This window comes from Festucalex cinctus, chromosome 16 (assembly GCF_051991245.1).
Source record: "Festucalex cinctus isolate MCC-2025b chromosome 16, RoL_Fcin_1.0, whole genome shotgun sequence".
Classification (NCBI taxonomy): Eukaryota; Metazoa; Chordata; class Actinopteri; order Syngnathiformes; family Syngnathidae; genus Festucalex; species Festucalex cinctus.
The window spans coordinates 10,480,977-10,508,381 of NC_135426.1; the positions used below are offsets into that span (position 1 = coordinate 10,480,977).

General features: G+C 40.3%; 1 protein-coding gene across 2 annotated transcripts in view; it reads left to right on the forward strand.

Annotated features, from left to right (window-relative positions):
* Window positions 1-22,231, forward strand: part of syt1a (synaptotagmin Ia) — a 90,313-nt gene extending 68,082 nt beyond the window's left edge. Inside the window, exons 4-11 of one of the 2 annotated variants that reach the window (XM_077499704.1) lie at window positions 2,148-2,341; window positions 7,815-7,987; window positions 11,312-11,437; window positions 16,178-16,345; window positions 17,933-18,100; window positions 19,122-19,239; window positions 21,590-21,723; window positions 21,876-22,231. In XM_077499704.1, the coding sequence (XP_077355830.1) occupies window positions 2,158-2,341; window positions 7,815-7,987; window positions 11,312-11,437; window positions 16,178-16,345; window positions 17,933-18,100; window positions 19,122-19,239; window positions 21,590-21,723; window positions 21,876-22,082 (1,278 nt within the window). In that variant the 5' untranslated portion in view covers window positions 2,148-2,157 and the 3' untranslated portion in view covers window positions 22,083-22,231. The remainder of the gene's footprint in view (window positions 1-2,147; window positions 2,342-7,814; window positions 7,988-11,311; window positions 11,438-16,177; window positions 16,346-17,932; window positions 18,101-19,121; window positions 19,240-21,589; window positions 21,724-21,875) is intronic. The other variant, XM_077499705.1, reaches the window with a different exon arrangement.
* Window positions 22,232-27,405: the final 5,174 nt, after the last annotated feature.

The window sequence follows — 27,405 nt, forward strand, 5'->3', positions numbered from 1 at the left end:
CCCCAAATATTTTGCGTTAAAAGCCATCACTTGGGAGATTTAAGGTACTGTAATGCCCCTCACGCGTGGGAAAGGAGAGCCAGATTACTCACTTGGACATGCCCCTTGAAAGGGCACGTCCAACCAACAGTACATATTTTAAAACCATTTTTTAATTTGTTTATGTTAATTTTTTATACCATTCGAGCTTGTGTTGAATTGCTTGAATTAAACTAGTATTTGTATTTTTTGTTTACTTGGATTAAATTTTTATTTTAAAATAAATATATCATATAATATATAAAAATAGGCAATTTAATTAAAAAATATTTTTGGTGATTTATTTGTATTATTAATAGTTTTTAATATATGTATTTTTCCTTGTACACTGGAACATCGAATGTGACACTTCAGTGGAGTGTAACGGATGTGCCGCAGTGACTCGCAGGGAGCAAAAGCGGCCATTTTGTGCTTGTTTCCCTTCTAGGTTGTCAAAGCAGCGCACGGGGCGGGTGGGGGATTAGATGTATGGTATGCATGATATTCCCACACAGACATGAGCACACTCGGTAAAGGTCAATGCCGCTTCAGCTTTTTCCCCTGAAACGAGCTGAAGTGGATCTCGGAAGTTGGCGTGCGCTTCTCGAATGGGAGATGAGTCATTAAGGTGCAAAGATAGCGTGACACTGTTTATATTCAAGTATTCTGACTGTTGTCGTTTCAAAGAGTCAAGTAGGAAGAAACGCGGAACACGGGCGTGTTCATCTGTTCATCAAAATACGACTTTAAAAACTCAACCCCAAAGAAAGTCAGTTTTACTGGGAAACATCAAATTTGGTTGGCATGTCTATCATGACCCATAAATAAGTCTCAAGTAGCCATGTCTTAAAAGACTGTTTGAAGCAGCCAGTTTTGGCTCATTTGACCCTTTAAGCAGTCTTTAGTTTCAAGGACTATTTTTTTTTATTTATTATTTTTTTTTTTGACAATTCAAACTCTGAAACCTGCAACATGAGATTTGGTGGGTGTGTCTGTCACAAGTAGACCCACAGACAGAAACAGGAAGTCTTCCATTTTGCTCTGAAACAGCCATTTTTGGTGTATTTTACCCATTTAGAGCAGTTTTTCAAGATGGACTACTTGAATTTTTTTTTTCTGTTTAACTTGACAGCATGAGATTTGGTGATTTGTTTGACTTGTCTGTCTGGCATTTTACTGTAGTTTGACGTGGCCATTTTAGACTGATTGACCCATTTTAAGATGGACTATATGGATTTTTTTCCCCCAGCCCCTGGAACCTGTTTGACCTAGCAACATGAGATTTGGGGGATGGTGGGTGCGTGTCTATCATTAGATGACCAACAAAAATGTCTCAAGACGTTGCGCCAAACCATTTTGGTTTGAAATGGCCATTTTAAGTTCTAAAAAGGAGTTTTGCAGTTTCTCCCCGCAAAATCTATTTCACCTGGCAACATAAGATTTGGCTTGTCCAGGAAGAGTAGACCCACAAAAAAATCCTAAAAGAGGCATGCCTGAAAATATACAGGAATTTTTCCAAAGCAGACATTTCCGGGTTGTTTTCGCCGTTTTACCAGTGATCCCGACAAAGCCGAACTCCTCCTGGAGATTTCGTACAATTACTACCCAATTTGAAGGCTGTATACATGACAGAGGGACTACACTAAACTCTGGAATTTGTATTCTTTTTTTGTAATTTTGCGTGGGCGGAGCATGGCGATAAACTTGGAAAACTTGCCGTAAAACAAAACTACCTATAATCGCTCTTGTTTGGCTCTTGTGATCCAGATGATCTTTACACATGTATTCATGTGTGTTGATTCGTGTATTGTTGACACAAACGCACCTGTTGCGTGCCGAGACGAGAGTACGGCATCCTTTTGGGCCAACTTGCAAACACTCAATTCAATTAAGTCCGAAAGCGGCGCCGACATTTATTGCCCGCCGTCGCACGGGGCTAATAAATAATCTCCCGTTTAAGCAAAGCGTGAACAGCTTTTTGTTGTGACTGCACGTGCCTCAGCGGATGTTTGTCCAGGCTTAGCTGGCAGATGCCGGCGCGCCTCACCAAACCCCACACGCATCTGTCCGAAGGAAGGAAACAGGGGGAAAAAAAACAACTGATGTCTTTGTCTGTTTTTATGGCGCAGGCTCGACAAGATGAACGAGAGTCGGAGGGAAGCGCTGGCGGCGGCCCCCGCGCCCACCGCCGCTTCCTCCTCCTCCTCCTCTTCCTCATCGTCCAACACCACCAACATGGCGGGCAGCCCCGGCGCCGGACCCAAGGACGAGGCCTTCTCCAAGCTCAAAAACAAGTTCATGAACGAGCTCAACAAGATCCCGTGTGAGTTGTTCTTGACAATTATTCCAACAATGTCTGCGATTAATTTGAGGTGTTGTCTGGAATAATACTTGAGATTTTGGCGCGGCTCAAAATGTAGCTTTTTATTTATTTATTTATTTATTTATTTATTTATTTATTTATTTATTTATTTATTTTTTGCCTTACTACAATAAAGTGCAATTACACATCCACTACATTAGGTGTCAGTGGAGATCTCATTTTACTATTATTATTATTATTATTATTATTATTATTATTATTATTATTATTATTATTATTATTGTTGTTGTTGTTGTTGTTGTTGTTGTTTATTTATTTATTTATTTATTTTTGCCCTACTGCAATAAAGTGCAATTAGACATCCACTACAGTAGGTGTCAGTGGAGCTCTCATATAATAATAATAATAATAATTATTATTATTATTATTATTATTATTATTAGTAGTAGTATTATTATTATTATAATATATTTTTTAATTAATTTATTTATTTTTTCAAACAATTTCAGGAAAATTAATGCACCTCATTTTTTTTTGTTACAGACAAAATTAATTTTTGATTGATTTTTTTTTTTTGTTGAGAAATTTGAGGTGCTGTATTATTAGCTGTCTGGAATAATACTTGAGATTTTGGCGTAGCGCAAATTTAGCTTTTATTTATTTATTTATTTATGTATTTATTTATTTATTGTCCTACTGCAATAAAGTGCAATTACACATCCACTACAGTAGGTGGCAGTGAAGATCTCATTTATTATTATTATTATTATTATTATTATTATTATTATTATTATTATTATTATTATTATTATTATTATTATTATTATTTATTTATGTATTCTTTTATTTTTTTAAACAATTTCAGGTAAATTAATGCCCTTCAAATTTTTTCTGTTACAGACAAAATGTATTTTGATTGATTGATTTTGTTTTTATTTGTTCAACAAAACATTGTACATGAATGAACATTTCAATAGTTAAAAAAAATTTAAATGCACTACTTATTACAGTCACAAGGCTGATTTCCATAGTTAGAACCCCTGCCAGAATGTACAAGCTGCGTCTTAATGTTGCACATTGCATTCACACCTGCCAGTGAAATCACACACATAACATGTTATCGAGTGAAATACACGCATGTGCTTGCAAGCACGTCATCCGGCATGGAGCGCTGCCCCGATGTGGATAAATATAGCAACAAGCGCCGGCTCCCGAGCCAATGGCTCGTTCTCACCGCGGGGAGAGAAGCTCCTGTGGAAGAGTAGTGGCCCAATTTTCTACAAATACGCACACGGACATCTCATAGTGCCCGCGGAGAAAATCCTGCGTGTGTTTACCAAAATCAAATTCCCATCAAGATCACTGGCGCAGCTCTAGAGGTCGTTGTGAAGGTGAAGGAAGCAAGACAATACAGTGCTTCACTAGTTTTGCATTTTGTGATGTTACATCCTCCATCAATTACCTCAAATTGTGATGATTGCCCAGTCAACTGAATGTACTGTAAATTTAATCATATTAAGCTGTAGAACCATATCAAGGATGATGGTTTTTTTTTTTAAATTAAATCCCAAAAATCTATTTCACACCAATTGTGCTGTGTTGAATTTTGAGGGGAAAAGGAATAAGATGATTTTCGGAATAAAGCTGTCACATAACAAAATGTGAAAAAAGTGAAGTGTTAACTATTCATAGTGTTTCACTTTTAGAAACTTCTTGAATTTTGAAGAAAAATTTAATTTAGTCCTTTTATCCTCCTTAAATTGACTTTTCTTTTATCCTACACGTCCAGACTATAAATGAACAGTGCATGCTCAATCTTTTAAGTTGGTAACAAATGCAATGTAGTTCTAATGTTTCCTTCGTGTCTCGTTTTAGGCGGAAAGCAGCCCTTAAATGTTGTTCCTGGAATATGTTTCGGCGCTTGCTTTTGATAGCTTTGGTTTGACTGATAACGCACTTATTTCTGCTGCTGATTTGCATAAAAATTCCAAGGATGTCATGCCATAAAGCAACACCACAATAGGCTACAAGAACCTTTTTAGTTCCAGGAAATAACACGCCAAGAGCTAAAGAGTTATTAATAGTACATGTTGCTCGTGATTGTCATATCCGCCGTGTCGGGCGTCTGATAGCATTCACGGCAGAACAATGCCATTCCACAGAGAAAAGGCATGAGAATTAGCTTGTTTGGAAAGTATTATTTGCCGTATCTTCAAAATTTTTTCTTCCCATGAAGGACGTGCGTGTCACGCGCCCAGCCTCCATGTTGCTTGCTTAAACAAGCAAACCCGGCAGGAGCGGGCGGAAGACGAGGGCACGGATGCCCTACCGCTCCCGGTCGTCATAACAAGAAGAAACGGCGAAGGTTAATTGAGACAACAGTCTTCTGTCATATTGGATTAGTTCAGTGTGGTGGATGGAAGACACTCACTTTGAATTACATTTACTGTATCAGATCATCAGTACGTGACCACCAGCACGTTCAATTCTGTAATGTTCTGAGGTTGGATGCCAAAACCGCAGACACAAGATTTTAACTCTTTATTCGTATAACATCGAGAGGCATAGAACTAACTTGACTAGACGAGAAACAATGAGAATGCATCGGGAATCACGAGACGTCAAGCCCCATTGGGCTGTGGAGATGCACAGAGGAACCGAGGTAATAATCTGACAAACACACACTTCTAGGTTTGGCTTAAACAGACAGTGAATTGATCGGATTGGCTGTAACAGGACTGACATGGAATTATCTGATTGGCTGTTGACCAAGTAAAGAGATTAAAGATTCTTGACATCACATAGCTCTTGACATCACATAGCGTTTTTCCAGTTGAAACCAGATGATGGTTACATCAGTTCAAAACAGACACTTGACCTCATGGTCATGACCCAAACATAAGCCTTGCATGACCCAAACTTAACCCTGGCATGACCCAGTCATGACAAATTCACTTTGTAATCTTTTTCGTTTTTCTTTTTTTTTTTAAATATCAAATAGATTACTGCTTAAAACATACAGTACTACTACTGACATATTAGAATGTAAAGAATTCAATAGTTTTTGCACAGTTTTGCTTCATTTGAATTTAAATCGTGCTGCTCCATCTGGTGTTCACATCTTGACCACCTGATGGCAGGATACTACTGACACATGGGATAAACGGGGCTACATGGAGATGGTTAAAATTTTTTTTTATGAAGTAGTCGGTATTGTAAGCCTTTTATTTGTCAGGGTAACATTACAAGCTACTGTATGTCCGAATTGATAATTACATTAGTGGAAGTTTGAGAGTACCTATATGACAGAGTCAAATATTTAATAAAAGGGATAATAGGAAAGTAGCACAATCCTTTGTATTTTTACAAGATATGTTACACTTATGGTTGTCAAGTGCAAGTCAAAAAAGCAAGCACAATAATAAACATTGTTCAATTAATTCCTCCCAGGATGAATTGTGGAAAAATCTGGAGCTATTTGAAGCTTGCTGGTTGGACATTTTTTACGTCGTCTAGGTCGCCCCCCCCCCCCCCCCCCCCAAATCTCGGCGTAACGACAGATAAGCAGTTGAAGGGCTTAAAATATCACGCCTTTTATTTCCCCCGCTCTCTCCCTTTTGTGCTATTTTTCTCTGGAGAGAAGACACTGGCACAATGTCGTTAATTAGGGGAGGCTTTTATTGCTTTCTGGGACTCGAGCTTGCTTTAATTAAGGAACAACCAAGTGCTTCTCATTGGCTGACGTGTGCTCGATGAAGACGATAAGCAGCATCCGGAACGGCGCTCTCGTATCACAATTAGCATGGGACAGCTCCAAAAGGGACTTTCATTTCGTCTTTTACCAAGGACTGTTTTTCCCCCCTCAACCTGGCAACCCATCCATCCATCCATCCATCCATTTTCTTAGCCGCTTGCTCCTCACAATGGTTGCAGGCGTGCTGGAGCCTATCCCAGCCGGTTTCGGGCAGTAGGCGGGGTACACTCTGACCTGGTTGCCAGTCAATCGCAGGCAACCCATTCAGTCTTGTATTTTGGATCTTTAACCCTTTAGTGGACAAGAGACAGACCAAGCATATATATTAGGGGCGTCAAACGATTTTTTTAATGTAATTGATCGCATGACTTCAATATTTAACTCACGATTAATCGCAAATTTTAGATCTTTTCTAAATGTTTCTTTTTTAAAGGGATACTTCACTTATTTAGACATTTTTGCCAGTCAAACATTAATATTTTGCCTATAATAAAGTTGAGATTTTCATTATTTTTCATGCACGATTAGTAAGTTTAAAAACACATTTTGCAACTTGCTGTCGACTGAAATTGACATCATAAAGGCTCAGGTAACCAATCACAGCTCTCCTGTTTTCTAGGTTTGGTCATGTGACATTCACAAGCTGAGCTGCGCCCTTGTGATGTCATTTTCAGTCGACACCAAGTTGCAAAAAGTGCTTTTAAAGGTATTAAGTGTATGTGCAAAATAATGAAAGTATCAAATTAATTATAGACAAAATATTAACTTTGTATTGTTATAATCGCCTAAATAAGTGAAGTATCCCTTTAAATTTTAAAGTTTTCACACTATTGTTAACATAAAAGTGGACAAAATATTAAACTAATAGAAATATGGCTGCATCTTATAGTCAACGATACAGAAATTTCAAAATAATTCATAACATTGAGATATACGGTACCGTAAAAAACGAGTGTGATAAGCATTTGTGTTGAGGTCATTTTACTGCCACTAGATGGCAGAATTGCATTTATAAGATGGTGACAGCTCATTGCATTTTTCTTTTCACTTTATAATCTTTAACATGAAGTAATTTGTGAAATTCTGCACATTCTTAAAATTGTAAACTACAACTTGACCAGAGTCTCCACAAATATATGCATTACTGATCAATTTTGACATGGACGTGAATATAAGAATGATTGTTGTGATGCGTGGCCCAAAGCATTCATACACGCTGGAGTCATTTTAGAGCATCAACTATTATTTTCTCTCTGGAAGAAAGAACTTATTGATTTTTTGTCAACAGGCCATTGATTCTTCCACAGTACCCACCACTCATCTCCCCCAAAAAAAAGAAAAAAAAAAAAAAAACTCTCCTCCCAGCAAAATGCACTTTTCTTCTTTTGTACTTCAACTGTCAACAGCAGTATTTTATTTTTTGCGACTTTGATTAAGCGCTTACTGAAAAGTAAAAAGTCCACCTCCTCGTCTTCCTCATCCGCACTTGGCTGCACAACTCGCAAGCATCAATATGCTCCACTTGTAGGACGCGTGCACGTGTGATTTGCGTTTAACAAGCGACGTTAATCGCACAGTGGCTCAGGAGGAGGTCCTAATCTCATTAAACACGCTCAGCCTGAACCGTACTGATGCTGTTTTGACACAACCTGTCAGAAGTAAACCCGCCGGCGGCCATTTTGAGGTTCATATCCGATACGGCATCTGTTGTCTCCGCAGTGCCGTCGTGGGCCATCGTGTCCATCGCCTTCGTGGCCATCATCCTGGTGCTGGCATGCTGCTTCTGCGTGTGCAAAAAGTGGATCTTCAAAAAGAAAAACAAGAAGAAGGGCAAGGACAAAGGCAAAAACGCCATCAACATGAAGGACGTCAAGGACGGGGCCAAAACCGAGGTAACGGCCCGTCGGCACAATGGTTGAAGATTGACAAGTGACCGCAACATTCCTTACATTTTGATAGTGTAAAAACACATGGAAAGTGACAGTTGTGCTCAGATGATTAGCATAAAAGAGAGTCCATCTCAAAATCTCCAAAGTGATAAATGATTATATTTAGTTGGAATCTGCTATTATTCTGAACACAGCTAACACATTAGCTCTCCTTGTAAGATGTTCATAAAATGGCTGTATTTTTGTTTTTGTTTTTTTTGTTTTATTTAAAATGATTCAAATGATTATTTTCAGATTTCTGTGATCTTTTTGGTTTTGTCTAATGAGGACCTAATGAGGTAATGACGTGGCACACACCCCGAGAAATGACAAATTCAATCCGACTTTGAATGCTAACAGTTAGCGCGCTAACCCTATCACTGACAACATGTCTTCATTGTTTATTGGCCGAAAATAAAAAACAACATTCCGCTGGGTTATATATTGCTGAAAATCATTTCTCGCGGTGTTGCTCCTGTTGACTCCTGTGTGTGGTTGTTTTAATTTGTGTTTCTTCCTTCTATGTCCTCCTTATCTGTGTTGTGTCTGATGACTTTGCGGGATGGTCACTGGCGGTAGGTTTCCCAATTGCTGTTGGATTTTCTTAAGCCTGCTGCTCTGATGTTTTGATCGTTTTCTGATAGCCTCTTGATGACAACCTAACTCCCGCTGAGCCCAAATATGTGTAAATATGCATACACTACATGTTGATCTTACTGTATATATGTGCGTACATGCTGCATATGCACATATATACTACACGTATGATAAGATAGTCACAGGACTGAGCGACACCGATTGGTTGCAGAGTCTCCCGCATTTTCAACACAACCCAACCGACAAATCCATCTGAGTGTCAATTGGATTTTTTCTCTTTTTTTTTTGTAAGCGGGAGACCAATCCAGAGACCAATCAGCGTTGTTCAGCCTCTTGCTTTCACTGGAGCGGACTGGCCGATTGACTCAAAAGAACGGGCCTCCCACGGACGCACTTACGCAAGCACCCATTTGCTGGCATGATGCTTGGATCGCGCATTTGGCATAAGTGAGGAGGGGTTCAGGTGGATGGCGACCAATCTTTAGGGCAGGGGTCCTCAATTAAACCAGAGGGAGAAAATATCTTTCGGAACATTATAATGTCATATATTTTGCAATTTAATTCACTAAAAAATCTACTGTTACCTAATAAAACGTTCCTATTTATTATTATTATTATTATTATTATTATTATTATTATTATTATTATTATTATTATTATTATTATTATTATTATTATTATTATTATTATATTTTGGGGGGGAACCAGGAATCCTAAAGTGACCGAAAATAGAAAACAAATAATGTGAAGTTACAGCAATATTATTAAATATAAAAATGATCAAGCTAAACAAAAATGAGTATTTTTGTTTCTAAATTTGCTAAATAATTTCATATATTAACAAACCAAACTAATATGAACAGACATACGCCTTACATGACCATTTTTTGTTTTTCTTACATATACAGTGGTACCTCTATTTACGAAATTAATTGGATCTGTAAGAAAGTTCTTAAAGGCCTTGTCTGATTATTGCACAATAAATGAGAGTTGTGCATAATGTAAAAAACAAAGAAGAGAGTAAAGAATACAAATGATGGTCATTTACCTTTTCAACTGCTGTGCTCATCGTTTTTTGCCCTCTTTGGTTCATGTTCTCTCTCAGAAGTGTATTTTTTTCTGGTGTTTTGTAAAGAACTGATCCAAGGATGTTTTTGTTTTTTTTAACAATCCTTTGAAAATGTCCAAGGCAAACATCATCATAGTGAGCGATCGTCCGAATGGTGAACACTTTTTCTGGGTGATTCTTTTCAATAAATTCTGAAACTTGATGGAAACTTCAGCTACGTCGAGGCATCTTTTTCCAAAAAAGGCCCGTCTCGTCGCAATTAAAAACTAAAAACTTAAAACCTTCATCAATCACCAATTGTTTGATTTTTTCCACAAATGCATCAACCGTTAGTGAATACATTTAGTTAAAACTATCTGAACACCTCATGGCCCGAGGGGCGAATGACGAGGACGCTACATAGACACATATCTATTATCTATTTTACACACCTGCGGTATGCTATGGTAATAGCCAATGGCAGAGCACCTGTAAGTATGTTGCGTTCAGGAAACTCTGGGAGCTGCGAGTAGCAGCCTATACTATTTTTTTTTACTTTTCGTATCCTGAAAATTCTTTCGGAACGAGGCAATATTTTCCTGTTGAGGAATGTCGTAACTTGAAAATTTCATATGAAGGGACGTTCGTAAGTAGAGGTATACCACTGTAGTATGTTAAGCTATTCTAAGTAAACCATACTGACTAAAACAGTACTTATGCTAATGTTAAGTAACTCTAACCTTTAAATATTCAAGTACACTAAAGTGCCTGAAAATGGTAAAGTGAGCAAAAAGATTCCAAAAAATACAATCAGAACAGCTTTAAATATAAAAAGCTTTCAAACTCGTCGCCGCTTGCAAATGTTTCTCCACATAAAACATGTTGATTGCCCAAAAATGTCCAAATAAAGTGAAGAGTGTGGAGTAAATCTGTGAATTTCCAAGTGTTGGTGAAAACGTTGCCAACCCTAAATTGAGGACCTCTGCTTTTAGCTGACACTGACGATGATGCTGTTGCTGATGTTTGAGGGTGTAAATACTCGGGATTGGGTTGGGGTGACACGGGAGCACCACAGAGAATGCTGTGCATGCCAAATGAGTTCAAAATAAGAATCAAATCTCTTGGACGGCAACTTTTGATGCTGAGTGAATGACTTTTGAGCCTCTTCAATCGCATGTTGTAGCCAACTCCCCCTACCACCGTCACCACCTCCTGCTAACCCAGCATCCTCCTCACCCACCCAGGCTACTCACTCAAAAGGGTTGATCTGACTTGAAGTGACACCAAGACAACTGTGATCTCTTTCCAGAAGATTCTTTCTCTCTTCTTCTCTGTGCGTCTCCATCTTTCTTTGTCTTCTCAATGCTTGCCCATTGCTCTCATCTACGGTACCATCCTGTCATCTTTCCTCCAGACGCGCCATCAGGGGAGCGAGGCTTTAGTGCATCTCGGAGCATGTCTTAACTGCTGTGTGTTTTAGTGCTTGCTACCCCCTCTTCCTCCTCCTCCTCCTCCTCCACCCTTCAAACGTCATAAAACAAGCGGCAGCTTTTACAGGAGTCGGTCCGGCGAGCCAGCGGAGCGGGGAGCGGCGCCGGCGCTCGGGCGAGGCGGCACTGACTCTTGGTGGGTGTCTCCTCCAGGCCTTGAAGGATGAGGAGGACGCCGAGACAGGTCTGACGGAAACGGAGAAAGAGGCCGAGCCCAAGGAGGACCAGAAACTGGGCAAATTACAGTACTCGCTGGATTACAATTTCACCGAAAACACGGTGAGACACCGCCGGAGCCTGCGAGCTCTCGCCGTCGTTTGTTTGGTGTTTTTGTCGTAAGTATGCGATGTCACCGTACAGTATCGATATGCCGATACTGTCCTGTGTGTGCAATTATGTGATGACCATGCACCTCCAATATCTTTATGACAACATCAGTATCGTGATCTCATGGTTGGAAATTCCGCTGAAGATATGCTGACCTTTGGTTTTAATACAACAAGTTTTTCTACTCAGTCTCAGAGATGTTGCACTGTATTGTAGCCCCTCCCCTCCACCACCACCACCACCAAAATAGGAATTATGATCAAGTTTCATTACTTCTCCCTAATAGACTATTTAACAAAAGCTGCTGTTTGGTTGCAGAAATTCCCAGCGAGGCTCCGCCGTTCCGGTCCGTCTGGTATTCTCGTTTGTTTCCGCCCGATTGAAAAACATCCCCCCGGCAGATCTCCATCTGCTTTATTTGGTTCCGCTGACTGACTTTTAAAAAGCAGACGATGCAGGACCGACATCAGCCGGCCAGATGTTGTGTGACAGATAAGAGACGCGCTGACTGAACGCGTCGTCCTGCCCCGATGGGACGAGCTCACTCCGCCGTTATGAACGCGGCTGAGCGCAATTAGCTTTGATGCAGGATAGTTCGTCTTGGTCTTGGAAACAAACATTTGTAGTCCACTGGCATCTTCCGCACCTCCGCACATATGTGGCTTTTATTGGAGCATGCGATCACATGACCAAGTAAACAAACAGTCACTTCTGAAAGTTCTGACTTAAAACCTTCTTCCACTATCTCATGCAGAACGTGGACAATCAGACCGATGTCTATGGAGGAAAAAACTGCCAAAATTAAAAAAAAATAATAATAAATGAATAAATAAACAAATTAATAAAAGTGAAAATAAAAACGGATATAAAAAATATAATAAAAAAATAATACAAAAATAAATATAAATGGAAATTAAAAACAACAAAATAAGAGTAAAAAAAAAAAAAAACATTCAAAAAAAAAATATGTACAAATAAATGTGGAGATAAAAACAAAAATAAATATATAAATAGAATTAAATATCAATCAATAAATAAAAACGCTCTGCTGTCACATTTATTTATTTCATGCTGCAGACGCTCTGTCAGGACGAAATGTTATTCAAATGAGGGGGCTGTCCAAAGCCTTTCTTGGGTTATATATGTGTACATATTAGTTGTTTTTATTTAATTTTTTAATTATATGTTTATATCCATTATTAACTTCACTTCATCTATTTATTTCTTTTTTTTTATTTTGGCAGTTTTGGTCCTCCATAAACCTCAACCCCAAATGCCGAACCAGCTACTGTAAATTAAAAGTGTGAACAACTCTTCATCTCCTTTGTGGAGTGCTCCTGCTCCAGGAGTCTCCACAAGATGACTGTTCACTGGTGGCCTTTGTCAGCACTGAAGTAAAAGAGCGCGGAATGCTTAATGACACTTGTAAAAGTCAAAGGAACACACACCATTAGCGCTCAGTCAAGGATTACTTTCACAATGACAAATTATGGAGTCATTTCACAGAAAGGGCCTTTAATGTGGACACAATCATATTTTCCAGCACTCTGTGATTGCGGCGCTAATAAGCGTCGCACGCAGCGCAGCTGAAGCGTAATGAATGGACGGCGCGTTACAATGGCCACCGAGGAGGCAGCTGTTTATCGCAGTCGCCTGGAGGCTCCGCCGAGACGCTTCCCTCGTAATCCTCAGGCAATTTCGCTCAACACCCGATGGACGCGGACGATTGCTTTCTTAGCTCCCCGTGTGCATCCGGACGAGAGTGGATGCACTTCCCATTTTTCATCCCGTCCACCGCCCCAAATATCGCTGCCCCCTGGAGTCGCGGAGGAGCCAATGAGATGAAAGGTCCTGCATACAAGGCAAATGAAGCACACAAAAAAATCAGTATGCAGTTAAAAAATGACCAGTCACCGTATCAATACACATAAAGGTCAGGTTAAATTTTTTAGTTTAATAATAACTTGCTTTAACCTCAAAACATGTTTCTCTTTGGAACCATTTTAAATCCGTCTACGTTGCTACTAGCCTCACCTTAGCTAGTGCTAAGCTAGTTCATCTCACAAGTCCGGTGTCAAATTTTGAAGTGAAAACTCCCTTTCGTTTGCTGTTATCACGGTGTTCACCAAATATTCCCGTTGGTAGGATGGCGTTAGCCAAAACTGGGATGTACTGAGGCATTAGCTAGCCAAAATTTAATCTCAAAACTACTTCATGGTGTCCTCTCAAATGTAGCATATACGTAGCTTTCAGGCTTGTGCACTACACCACATAGATACATCAGCCAGAGGGAGAAGAGGCATCCAAACATGATGACGTTATATGCCACATTCTGACTCAAATGGTAAAATTCGGATTTGGCGTTTGTTTTCCAGGGCCAAGTCCAGCATACTTATCTAACAGATTTTTTGTTCTGCTGCCTGTTTATTTAGGTGTATGTCCACTGTCTGCCACTAGATGGCACCAAACTTATGTTTGACACTAAATTTGAAAGCAGAAGAGTGACAACAGGAAGTATTTCAAGCTCAGCATGTTATTTGCTGAAGAATATTGAACTTGAAATCCTTTCATTTGATAAAGTCCGACTTTGGTTATGATTGTTGATGTTTTTTTGTTGTTTTTTTAAAGACCTTTAAAAAATGCTATACAAACATGCCTGGGGAGCGTTTAAATGGATTATTTCTATAGCGTGGATTTCACTTATTGCAGGGGTGATCTGGAATGTAACCTGTATCCTGATGGAGGGACATATACTGTATTATACTAGGCTTCAAATTACAATTTTAATCTCTTTCACACCCCAGAGTCGCCACATAGAGTAGTGATTCCCAACCGTGGTGTGACAGTGTACATTTGTTTTGAAGGCTTTTTATCTGTTAACGTTGTGGGAGTGAGCGGCCACGGTTGAGCCGGCTGATGATGCAACGGTGCAGTTAAGCCAGTTCAGCTGAAGCGCTTCGCGGGCTGGAGAGCTGCGCAAACAACGGAGCAGATGTGCAAACAGGGCCACGTGTGACAGGTGTGATTACAAGTGCTGTGTGCCGAGGTCACATGGAGTTGGGTTTTGATATATTTTCAATGGCGAGAGTAAAAATCAACCCCCTACCATGCTATCGTTAAAGGCTAATTGCGGACAAGTTTGTCGGCAAGCTCGCTCAAAAGCTCCAGGATTGATTTTCCCGTCAGATCGGTCCCCGATTTTTATTTTTTTTACTCCCCACCCTGGTAGGCTTCCAGGATCTTGATGGCCGCCTGATGGGAAGTTGATTGACTAAGCAGCTCGGTCGCCCCTCACGGGGGCAATGATTGGCAGGTCAATCGGACCGCCTGACCGCCCGGTGCACTTGACAATTATCGGCCTTGTCTCCGGACCGACACGCCGCCGCGACCTGCTAAATACAGATACAATAGGTACAATAGGCGCTACAATAGGTGAAATCTGTCATATAGAGAGAACATGAAAAAAAAACACACAAACTCACTCACCCCGGGTTTACACCGGTTGCGTGTGCGGTGCGGCTGCGGTGCAGTGCGTCTTGACTGCGTGCTCTGGATGCGTCAATTTTTTGGCCAATCCACACCGGCTCCGCACAGCTGCGGTCCGGCAGCTCCGTCGCCGACCACTTCCCGCCGTGTCTCGCGTGACCGCGCGCGATCATGTGGCATTAAAAACAACGACAAGCACACAGAAAGTCTGTGCTCAACAGAGAAGCAGAAAGATGGGTGGACTTTTGTTATTTTGTGGCTTTCTACCTCCAATATAAACCTCTCCTCGTCCATGTTCGCTGGTGTCTAAACCGTGAATGAGCACCTCGCACATTAACTCCAGGCCCGTCTACGCCCACATCACATTTTGCTAACATGCTTGCGAAATAGGAGCTGGCGAGTGTTTTATCTTGAAAGGTAACCTGAAATCTATTTTGAAACTGCGTCGGTCTTCCTGTCCCGCTCGATGTGTTTTGTGCTAGCTTGCCATTTGCCGGAGGCCTACCGCTGCGGCGTCCGGAAAAAATAGAAAATAGGTCTATCCTTGCGGAAGGGCTGCGGCACGCCGCAGCTGAGACGCGGTCGACACGCAACGCACACGCAAGCGGTGTAAACTGCACCATTCGAATGAATGGAATCTAATTGCTTGCGTCGCCGGAACGCACCGCAACCGCACCGCAACCGCATCCGGTGTAAACCCGGGGTCACTCTCTCTTTCTCTCTCTGTCTCAAACTTACAAAAACACACCTCAATAAAAAGTATGCTGTTACTGTACTTACTTTTTAAAGAGGCGGGACCTGTGTGTGGGTTTCTGGATGTAAGCTGAGGTCGACAGCAGCTCCTACAGGAGTGCACTGCTTGTGATGCTCTTCCAGCTGTCAATAAACAAGACAAACAGTCAAACGCACAAATAAAAAATGAAAACACAAGGAACTACAACAGGCCGAAATTCATATCCAGACGCTCACACGGAGCAAAGTTGCTGATGTCCCTTACTAAGCCACACACCTTAAAAGCACACATACAGCACTTCAACTTATGAAGTCAAGGTGTCACTATATAAAGCAAAAATGCAAAGAAATGGCTTTAAAAAAAAAAAGCGTTCCAGCATTGGCATTACGTTGAAATCATCCTCCAAGCAAATCATTTCCACATGTTCTTGTAACCATCCGGGATGACAAGTTTTGTCTCTCTCCTGCCCTCAGCTCATGGTGGGGATCATCCAGGCGGCCGAGCTTCCCGCCATGGACATGGGCGGCACGTCGGACCCGTACGTCAAAGTCTACCTGCTGCCCGACAAGAAGAAGAAGTTCGAGACCAAAGTCCACCGCAAGACCCTCAACCCCGTCTTCAACGAGCAGTTCACCTTCAAGGTAACGTTCCCCGCTGGGGTTTCCTGATCTTTTTTTATTTATTTTTTCTTCTCGACATTCCATTTTCATGCGGGGTAAGGTTCGCAGACAGCAGCCAGCTGGCGCATTAACAAGCTCCTGACAAAACAGATCACACGCCCGCGCGGCAGATGCTGAGCCCACGCCGTCACGGATGCGAGGCTTTTGCTCTGCGCCAAGGAAACTTTGTGCTTGCAACCTTTTTTTCCCAATTTTGTCGCGGGATGCGTCGCGTTTTGGGCTGAGTGTGACAGCTAAACGCCAGCACGGCTGTCACCTAGTGGCACTTTTTGATTGGCTGTCACCAGATGACGTCCCTTCTAGGCGACACAGTAAAAGGACCACAACTTCCTTCTACCTTCCTTCTTCTGGCTTATGGCTGTCCTGTAATACCAGGCGAAAAAATACTTACAAAAATTAAAAATCACATTTAAAATCTGATGTAATAAATTAACTGCCAAAGACAGAAAACAGACTGAAAAAGAAACATTTACGCTCTAATTGTACTTAGTTTTAGTTAGTTTTGTAAAAGTAGATTCACTTAGTTTTTGTTTTTTAAAAGCAAATTTATTTTATTCCGCCGGTCTTTAAAAAGCATTAAAACTCATTAAACGGATTTTGCTAAAATTAAGGCCTTAAATGACCTTAACTCATTCACTCCCAGCCATTTTCACAGAAGCAATCCCATTCCCTCCCGGCTGTTTTACTGGATTTTGACTGAGTCTCTTCTTTCATCAGGAAAAAAAAGTATATTTCTACTGTTTCCGTTTTGCAACAATTAACATTAGAATATAGCTAAGTTTCATCAATTTTCACAAATCTATTTAAAATTGTAAGTAATTTAGCTTTTTTTCTAGATGGCCCTGGTTGATCTCCTTTGCTCTGCTGCCACCTGCTGACCGTTTGTGTAATAAGTACCATTTCTGCAACCGTTCTTTGCAGTTGAGAGACTGCATCAAAGCCTTCTGTATGCTTTGGCATTAAAAAAGCAAATAAAAATAAACGTATAAATACGTCTTTGGGACAATTAAAACATAAAAAACGTATTTATACGTTATTGGGAGCAAATGAGTTAATAAGCATAAGTATGAAAAACTTAAAATATATATTTTATTGTACATTCAGAATAAGTATAACGTTCAATTAATTTATGATTATCGTGAGTTAATCAAAATGAAAATCATGCAATTATTTACGATTAAAATTGTAAATGACTGAGGGTCCTAATATATAAGTATATGCAATATGTGTGCATGCGTATGTGTGTTTATAAGCAGTGCAACGTGGACATTTAGTTTTAAGTTGCATTAAAAAGCATTAAATTAGATTTGATAATACCAGCAGAAATCATGTTTTTTCGTACATGAGATTTTTTGTTTTTTGTTTTTTTAAGTTATAAAAAACAATTTTTTTTTTGTTATAATTATTAATTATTTCATTTATTTTTATTAACAAAAATCTTCCTGTTGATGTGGGAGTGACCTGATGCCCACCACGTAGCTCCGCCCCTGGTCTGGCTCAGCACCACAAATGCGCACTGTACTCATGCCATTGTGATTTTGCGGTCAGGTTCCCTACGTGGAGCTAGGCGGGAAGACGCTGGTGATGACGGTGTACGACTTTGACCGCTTCTCCAAACACGACGCCATCGGCGACATCAAGGTGCCCATGAACAAGGTGGACTTCAGCCACGTCACGGAGGAGTGGCGAGACCTGCAGAGTGCCGAGAAAGAAGAGGTGAGCGCCAAATGCCGCTTAATTACACGTCCACGCTTTCCCCTTCAATTAATACCCGCCAAACAGTTCAGGAGATTCACTTTTCACGCTAAATGTCATGGTGAACCCTCGCACGTTGCCACGGCAACCTGCTTCTTAGCGCCACTGTTGCTCCATTTAAAGGTTAATTGCGACAGTACCAGGTGACCTTGCCGCCACGTTTTAAGTTGAAGGCCGACGCCTGGAAGCATTTCGGCAATTTGCAGGAGAGCGGGCAAGTTTTTTTGTGTTTGTTTGTTGAAAGAAAACACAAATCTATTGTCCCAAGACAGCACGTTCATTAAGTGGCTGGCATGTTCTGGGTTCGAATTACTCCTGCTGCCTTCCTGTGCAGTTTCAACTTCCTTCCACATCCCCAAAACATGCACTGAAGACTCGAAATTGTGTGAATGTCAATCCGAATCCTTATTTGAATTCATGTGGCCTGTGATTGGCTGGCGACCAGTCCAGGGTGTGGCCAAATTCACCCATGACTCCATTTTCTCTCTTTGTCTGTCAGTTATCTGTTACGGCAACATGGTTTCCTATTGCGATGTTTAGTGATTGAATCAATTCATTTCAATTAGCATGTAGCTAATGATCGCATCTAATGGAGCCGAGCTTCAGCTTGTTAGTCGGACTTTTTTTTTTTCTCTCTATGAAATAAAATGTTGTCAAATGAACTCCAACGCTTTTTGCGAGCTTCACTTTATCTCTATTATGGTTCTGCTCCGTGGGCGCCGCCATTAGCTGCTGAACACCCATGCATGCTTGATTTATGATGTCTACGCTTTTATTACAAATAGACAAAGTTGCCAGCTACAGCTCATTAAAAGCCAATAAACAGCTTGGGACTTGCCTGCCGGAACGCGCGCTAATGATTCTTTATGGCGCGGTGTTTCCCAACCTTTATGGAATCAAGGCACGTTCTGTATTTTACGGCATGCCGCCAAACAAAAATGTCACAAAAAAAAGTGTCCTCTGCTTTTTTTTTCTGCCACAGCAAGAGAAGCTGGGCGACATCTGCTTCTCCCTGCGCTACGTTCCCACTGCCGGCAAACTCACCGTGGTGGTCCTGGAGGCCAAGAACCTGAAGAAGATGGACGTGGGTGGCCTGTCAGGTAACTTTTTACCCCGACTGTAGGAGGGAGTTACACAATCAGGATTTTGGAGCCGATCACCGATCAGTGAGTTTTTAAAAAAATTATCACCAATAAGATCAGAAGATGGACATGTCTATCCAATCTATTTAAATTTCCTTTTGGGATTGGGACCTGCCCAGCCCACAAATGGCCAAAATTTGCATATAATTGATGCCCATTAAGATGCACACAGAAAAAATAATAACAAACACTAAAAATTCTCCCAGAAACACTGGGAAACATTCAGTACACGGAAAATGAGGTGCACTAACCCCCCCCTGTGTTGGAGAAGAGAAACATCCAAAATCTGCAGGACTCTGGCCCTCGGGGAGTGAGTTTGGACACCACTGGTGTAAGGTATACTATTAACAAAAAATAAATAAAAAATAAAAAAAAAGTCCACCATAACAAAATTCTTATAGAGTGGAACCTTTTTTTTTTTTTTTTTTTTTTTTTTTTTTTTTTTTGTTATTGTTTTTTGTTTTTATTATTAAGCCATTCCAGGAAGTCTAAAACTGAATTGTACAAAATGCCAAATAATATTTTCCACAGGAAATAATGTCAATCCGAATAATCCGTTCCAGACACAAATATATTAACAAAAAAAAGGGGGGGGGGGGGGGTCTACTAGCATGCAATTCCATTAACAAACTAAAGATCAGCAACAATCAAACAGGTTGGGACAACATCGGGGTAACATCCTGTCAAAATGGAGAACTTCAAAGTAAAAGCGTGGTCGCCCTCAAACTATTTAGTTTGTTTTTTTTCCTGATTCCGATTGTTAAATAAACCACCATGTGGTCCAAGAAAGTGCGATGAAACTGTTATTATACTGTGTGCTTTCATTTTGAAGGACTGACTTTTGACAGGATCTAGCGTGCAGTGACTGGTTTTTTTTTGCTTTTTTTAAGATGCTTTATTGAACCAACTGTTGCTAACTGTTGGGGAATCATTTATTCATTACACCCAGATCGCTATAAAATAAATATACATTTCATACATACAAAGTTGAAAATCACCACCTCTTTGCTTGCACACTCCAAATTTGACCCTGACTTGCATGTCAGCTTGCGCTCATGATGAAATAATAGGCAGGTGTGTAATCACAATGATTAAGCCCCTTCGATGCCGTAAGTGCCGGAGCCGTGCCGGCCGCGTCCATTGTTGTCCTCTTTCGTATGGAGATGTCTGCATTAGCATGAGCATGCGTGTAATCACAACTCATTCTTTTGGGGGTATGGGGGCTAAATGCAGCAAAATGGCAGCTAAATGCCGGGCTAGCTGCTGCAAAGAGACGACGTCAAAGTGCCTTGCTGAGGGTTTCACATTTGTGTGTGTGGGAGTGCTTGTGTGACACGAGTGCGCAAAAGGCAGCCGACAAGTCGCCCGCGGGCGCACCGCGCATCGCGACCAATCCCAAGTGAAGCGAGATGACAGGCGTTCTATTTTTAACCTGCTTTGATGTTCATTGGGCAAAGCCACAAAAAACTCCCAGCATGCAACACAATAACCCCCCCCCTCCTGGTAATAATCCTGCGCCTCGCCACCCGTGCGTAAAATGTGGGCGATAACGCGTGTGTGTAAAGCGGTGAGGAGATGAGCTCCATCTTTTCTCCTCTGTCCGCTCAGGTGTGTTTTCCCTGCAAGAGGTCATCAGATCGCCATGCGGAGCCAAAAGATTCCGTGCCAGATTTTCGCTTCAAGTGCTTGTTGAGTGGCTTGCGTGAAAAAGGCGGATGAATGGCAGCTTTTCTCACAACTACAATTTAGTGAGACGCCTGTGTGAAAGGGGCTTTAGTTTCCTGATGCAAGGCTGGAAGATTCCGTAACCCTTTTCACACTGACCCTCAAAGGCAAATGTTTACGATACCGCCATGGAATGGTGTACCGTCCCGGAGCTTTTGTGTGAAAGGGGTGTGAGACATTTTTTTTCCCCCAACAAAAACAACAATCGTAAGTAAACACAAGATTAAGTGATTGCCTTGTATAATTGTGTGAAAACAGCAGTTCGGATTCTCTGACTCGTCGCAGGCTGAGTCCCAATAAAAAGTCCTATCTTTTTTTTTTTTTTTCTAAAAACTCCTATCTTAACAGAAAACAAAAACAACAGCAGCAACAAGACACAACCAAAAAAAAAAAAAAAACACAATAAACAAACAAACAAAAAAAAACATTAGCTAAAGAGAGAGATAAAGCAATAATCATAATGAAGCAAATCAAAACAACATTAACGTAAGAGACAAAAAACACACCAGATGGGTGATCCGATGCCAATGGGGTGGATAGAGAAGAAAGTGGCTGTTGTAAATGCGTGGCTGTTGTGCCGCAGATCCGTACGTGAAGATCCACCTGATGCAGAACGGCAAGCGTCTGAAGAAGAAGAAGACCACCATCAAGAAGAACACGCTCAACCCGTACTACAACGAGTCCTTCAGCTTCGAGGTCCCCTTCGAGCAAATCCAGGTACCAGATCCGCTTTGGATGTCGACACGGCAGTATGGAAGATAATGATACATGCCAAATTCAATATTTGATGATGACACGTCGGCAAATATGAACATGCAATTATGTCAGTATGGATTTTTGACTCCGGTCTTGTGCGTGCGTGTTTGTAGAAGGTGCAGGTGGTGATCACGGTGCTGGACTACGACAAGATCGGCAAGAACGACGCCATCGGCAAAGTGTTCGTGGGCCTCAACAGCTCGGGCACGGAGCTGCGCCATTGGTCCGACATGCTGGCCAATCCCAGGAGACCCATCGCCCAGTGGCACGTCCTCAAACCCGAGGAGGAGGTGGACGCGCAGCTGTCCACCAAGAAATAGGCAGAAGCCACCCCGACCCCGATCCCGACCCCCCCTCGCCTGTCGCCTCCTCCGCGCTCCTGCCTTCTTGTATAGTGAAGGGGTGGGCAGGGGCAAAGTATGAGCCCCGGAGCCACAAAAGGTCCTCCGAGTATTTATATCCACAAGAGAACTGGAATATTTGTATTTAATTGTGTTTTTATTTTTGACTGAATCTTTATTTCCCCTCAACCTGGACACAAACAGCAGAGAAAAGCAAAGTCAAATAAAAGCCAAATATGAAATTCCATTACATTCCACTTCATCATCACTACATATTTCAAGTAAAAGGCATTTACTGTATATCCAATTTTTAAGTTAAAATAAATGTATTAATTTATATTTTTATATTAATATATTAATTTATATTTATTTATCAACTTTTCCTAAAATTAGCCAATAGATTTTCATTGACCTCAGGGCCGTTTGATTTATTGTAAATGAAATTTTGACAAATTTGTCAAATACCCCAATATTTACATATATATTTAATTATGTTTTGTTCAATTATTGGTTGATTTGAATTGATATTAGTCATATTCAGAAAAAAAAAATGCAAATAGATTTTTGGCATTATTTGAATTTATTTTATTAAATAGTTTTTTTTTTTAAGAGAAAAATATGAGATAATAGGCTGATTTATTGTAAATGAAGTAAAAAGTATATATAAAAAAGTATATCATCTCCATGACGAAAAATAATTTTAGAAATATTGAAATGATTATTTAATTACAATTGAATACATTTATAATGTTAACATTTTCTTTTGGAAGGGGATTTTATTATTAAACGATCAACTATTTTACACATTACCCATCAAGGTACTCTGGACTGGTCGCCGTCCAATCACAGGGACACATATAGACAAACAAGCATTCACAACTATTTCACACATTCATTTGATCCATGGAGATTCAAACACAGAACCTCTTGACTGCAAGGCAGCCGTGCTAACCACTAAGCAAATGTGCTGCCGAAAACTTTTATGTTGTTTAAAAAATCAAAATGTGGCCCCTGGAGCAACACATTTTGCCCCCCTCCCAACCCCCCTTCTTCAATAGCCAGTCTGTGTAAATACCTCAGTGATATCCACGCCTCCTCCTCGCTTTACCGCCGCATCCTCGCCATCAGGGTCTCTATTGTCACTTGGTCGCCACCCCTCACCCCCACGCCCCCACAAACCCCCTGGCCCCCCCTTCTTTTAAGCAATATGATGTGAATAGATGACAGCATAGCGCATGACTTGACACACTTGTACATATATGACGTCCATCTGTCCGTCCTTCCACGCTGTATGCTGTATATTGTATATGTTATGCAGGCCACATGTGTTTCTATGTTGTTCTTTCTGGATGTTTTTAATCAGATGTTCTATTTTAAACACGTGTACATGGCGCACATGTGCGTGCGTGTACGGGCGACTTTGTGTGAACCAGAGCCAATATGATGCAATCCAGGATTTCTGAAAAATACTACTTTTTGCAGAAATACTTCATTATTGCATTCCATGTTAATGTGTATATACATATATATATATGTATGTATATATTAGGGGTGTCCAAATTATCTATATAATTAGGGTGTTCATTATGAGTGAATTTAAAGTTCCTATAACACCACTATTTTTTTTTTTTAATTCTTTTAACTTGGAAAGCTTTTACTGGGGGAATTCCCAAACACGTCCACGTCAAAAATTAAGCAGTAATAAATGCAATAATAATGCATATATTTGTGGAGACTGGGGTCAAGTTGTATTTTACAATTTTAAAAATGTGCAGAATTTCACAAGTTAGTTCATGTTAAAGATTAGAAAGCTCTTAATATGAAAAGAAAAATGCACTGAGCTGTCACCGTCTTACAAATGCAGTTATGCCATCTAGTGGCAGAAACATTACCTCAACACAAATCAATATCACACTCGTTTTTTTAGAGTAGGCCTACAGTACAGCTTTTTCAGTTTAACTCAATTTTAGGAATTATTATGAAATTACTGTATAAATGACTAAAAGATGCAGCCATATTTCTTAATTTTATGTTAACAAGAATATTAAAACTAAGAAAAAATATTTTGTTGTAGATTTAGAAGATATATAAAATGTGTAATTAATTGTGCTAGTGATCAAAATCATGATTAATTATAATTAAAAAATTTAATAACTTGACACCCCTAGTATATATGTGTGTGTGTATATGCATATATATATATATATATATATATATATATATATATATATATATATATACATCTAAGTATATATACATACCGTATATAAAGTATATATATATATATATATACATATATAAAAAGTATCAATAAAAAGTATCAATATATGTTCATATGCTATACATGTGCTAGCTATATAGGCCTGTGCTAGCCGACATCCAAAAAAGGCCATGAATTGCTTTGGTTATTTGAGGGGGGACTTCAACAAGCACATGATTTCTTACAACTTTTTTCTACTTATTTGTCAGTCCGTGGGTCCTCGCCTTTCCTCAATCGTACGATGAATCTCGTATCGTTATGCTCGACGCCCCCACTGAAGTCGAGCCGTCGTGATAAAAGCACCAAGTCGTCGCCGTCGTGTCCTTAATCTCTTCTCTTTACCCTTGTTTTTATTTATTGTTTGTTTGGGGTGATTTTGCCTTGTCGGCCGGCGTCTCTGCTTTTTATTTGATTGCTTTCCTTCAATCGTAGGAGACAAAAAAGCGCCCTCAGGGGACGCCGGTGCGTAAACACTGCCATGCACCGGGAGGCTAAGCTAGCTTGCTATCCTCTCGTGTCGCACTCTGTTCGGGAACAAAACGAGTCTTGGCTTTCAGTTGCCTCGGCGCAGCGACGCCATTTTTTTCACTGCCAACCGTTGTACCCATTTGCACTCTAGGATTTTCGGTAGTTTGCGAAAAGTCGTCATTGCGTGTAAACAAGATGACGGAACAAGCTAGCAGCTATCTTCTTTCTGCCAACCTCATAAAGCAAAGTTATCCCATTACATTTATTACACGGAGGGTCAGTTTTTACTTTCAAAGAAATCTCACGGCACACCACCAAACAAAAATGTCACGTAAAATCATATATAGGCCTACTCAATGTGTAGTGTGTGTCTAAAGCGGTTATTCTGTTGTATGAATGGCAAAAGGTGGCTACAAAGGTTCATTGTAGCTTCTGTCATCTTATGGAAGCGCATCTAATTGTTCAGCCTGTCACTATATGTTGCTGGCTTTCAGAAATATGTTATTTGTAGGAAATAAATCCTAATTTAGTCAAATTGGATCATTTCAACAGCCACTGGCTGCTTTCTTGCGTTTATATTTGCCAAAATCTCGTGTTCGAGTGGTCGGGGGGACTTTCTAAGCGTTTTCTCCAGTGTTCTTGTGTAGTTAGCGTTAACGTAGCGCTATTTGCGAAGATGCTACCCATCACCATCATTCCGCGGGCGTCTCTCGACAGACGCCCGCTTTGTGTATCACTGTGATGCCGTGCGTGTAGACGTGTAGACTTAGCACTAGTTTGTTCCGTTGTGATGTCGTCAGTTTCCCGCCAAGAGAGTTTGTTGAGCACTGTGCAATACTCCTGCGTGCATGTGATCATTCCATCATACAAAAAAAAAGGCGAAATTCCGAGCGAGGAAGCAGCGACGACGTTCCCCGTTTGGTTTGGTTATCCTCTGGTGCGCATGCATGAGTGTGTGTGCACAGTTCAGGGAGTTAAATACCAAACGAGCACTCCAAATCTGTGTGTGTAAATATTTACATAAAAAAATGTATATCTATAAGAAATATGATAATCTAATCTTTTATGTGTCGCCATCCTTTTCTATTGGAGGTTACAATGTTGAATGTACAGTACGGACCGTGTTGGTGTTAATTAGATGTACTTTGCACTTTTATTTTGTATAAAAACAAACTTTTAGCCCCTCCTTTTTGCATCATTTTCAAGCTCCTTTCCCACCTGAAGAAGAGGAGCGGCAAATTTTAAAGAAAACATGTTGGGAAGCAGAAAATGTGCAAAGCAAAGTAGGAAAAGGGCAGGAACGCAGCGACTGGTGGGTAGGTGGCGGTGCAGAAAAACACAAAAACAAACGACAAAATAAAAGCCATTCAGCTGCACCGCCGCCGTGCCAAGCTCCGCCTCTGACGATCCCCTGCACCAATCAGAGCGAAACCTGTAAAAAAAAATAAAAAAAAAAGTACGTGAAGATCCTTGTTGCCTTTGCTGTGTTTCAAAAACTGCCTGCTTGACTATTCTGTGCGTTCTCTCCTCTGTGAACTCGTAAAATTGTTCATTCTTATTTATTTAGTTTTTATTTTATTTTATTATTTTTTTCTCTGTGTGTGAGTGAGGGTGCGTGTGTGTGTGTGCGTGTGTTGTGATTCAAGCTGTGGAGTTTTCTGACTGTTGTTCTATAACTTCATATATATACAAATGATCAATCAATAAAAAATGTTTTATTTCCCTGTTGAGATACAGAAAATTCACGTGTCCTCTTTTCTTATATAAAAAGCAGTCCATTTACCTTTTATTTATTTTATTATTATTTTTTTATTATTATTATTTTTGTCAAAGCGGTAATTGAAGTCCACCAGCTCTCCTTGTTGTCTCTCTCAACTTCTCAACTGCTGCCCTCTAGCGGTCAAATAGCTCAAGCGGTCAAAAGCTTGGCAACTCATGGAACACTACTGCCATCTGGTGGCGGTAAAGCACATCACCGCAGCTAAATACAGATGTACTGTAGTACTTCATTAAAATGTCACTTTTCTGATAAACGTAACGCTCGCTTCTGTATTTAATATGATAATTTACAATAATAAAAAGACAAAAAATGCAGTAGTTCCGACAGACGGTAAGGGCCATTTAACATAAGGATGTAGCGTCCAATCACATAAGAGAGTTTTTACATGTTTAAATGTGAATAACCTTTGTGAATAAGATAAGATTATCTTTTATCTTTTCCACTTTGAAACCTGCGCTCAGACATGCGGAAGTGACGTCATATAAATAACCCTCGCCATCTTCCAGAGCTGTCGATTTTTATATCAGTATTGATCATTTTAAATGTAGGCGATATTTTGTGTAAAAAAAATGTTAAGAAAATTAGTTTCCAATCACTCATAGAGCTAGTATTAAAAACCAACGCTGTGGTATGCGGATGCGACGTTGTGACAGACGGAAGTGACGTTTAATCAAGTTGCCAGTGTTCATGGCAAACAATCTGGATTGTTACTTGAAAATATTTTCAAGACACAATTATACTATTCTTTCAGAGCCTGACATGTTATTAAAATACGTACTACAATGAAAACTTAA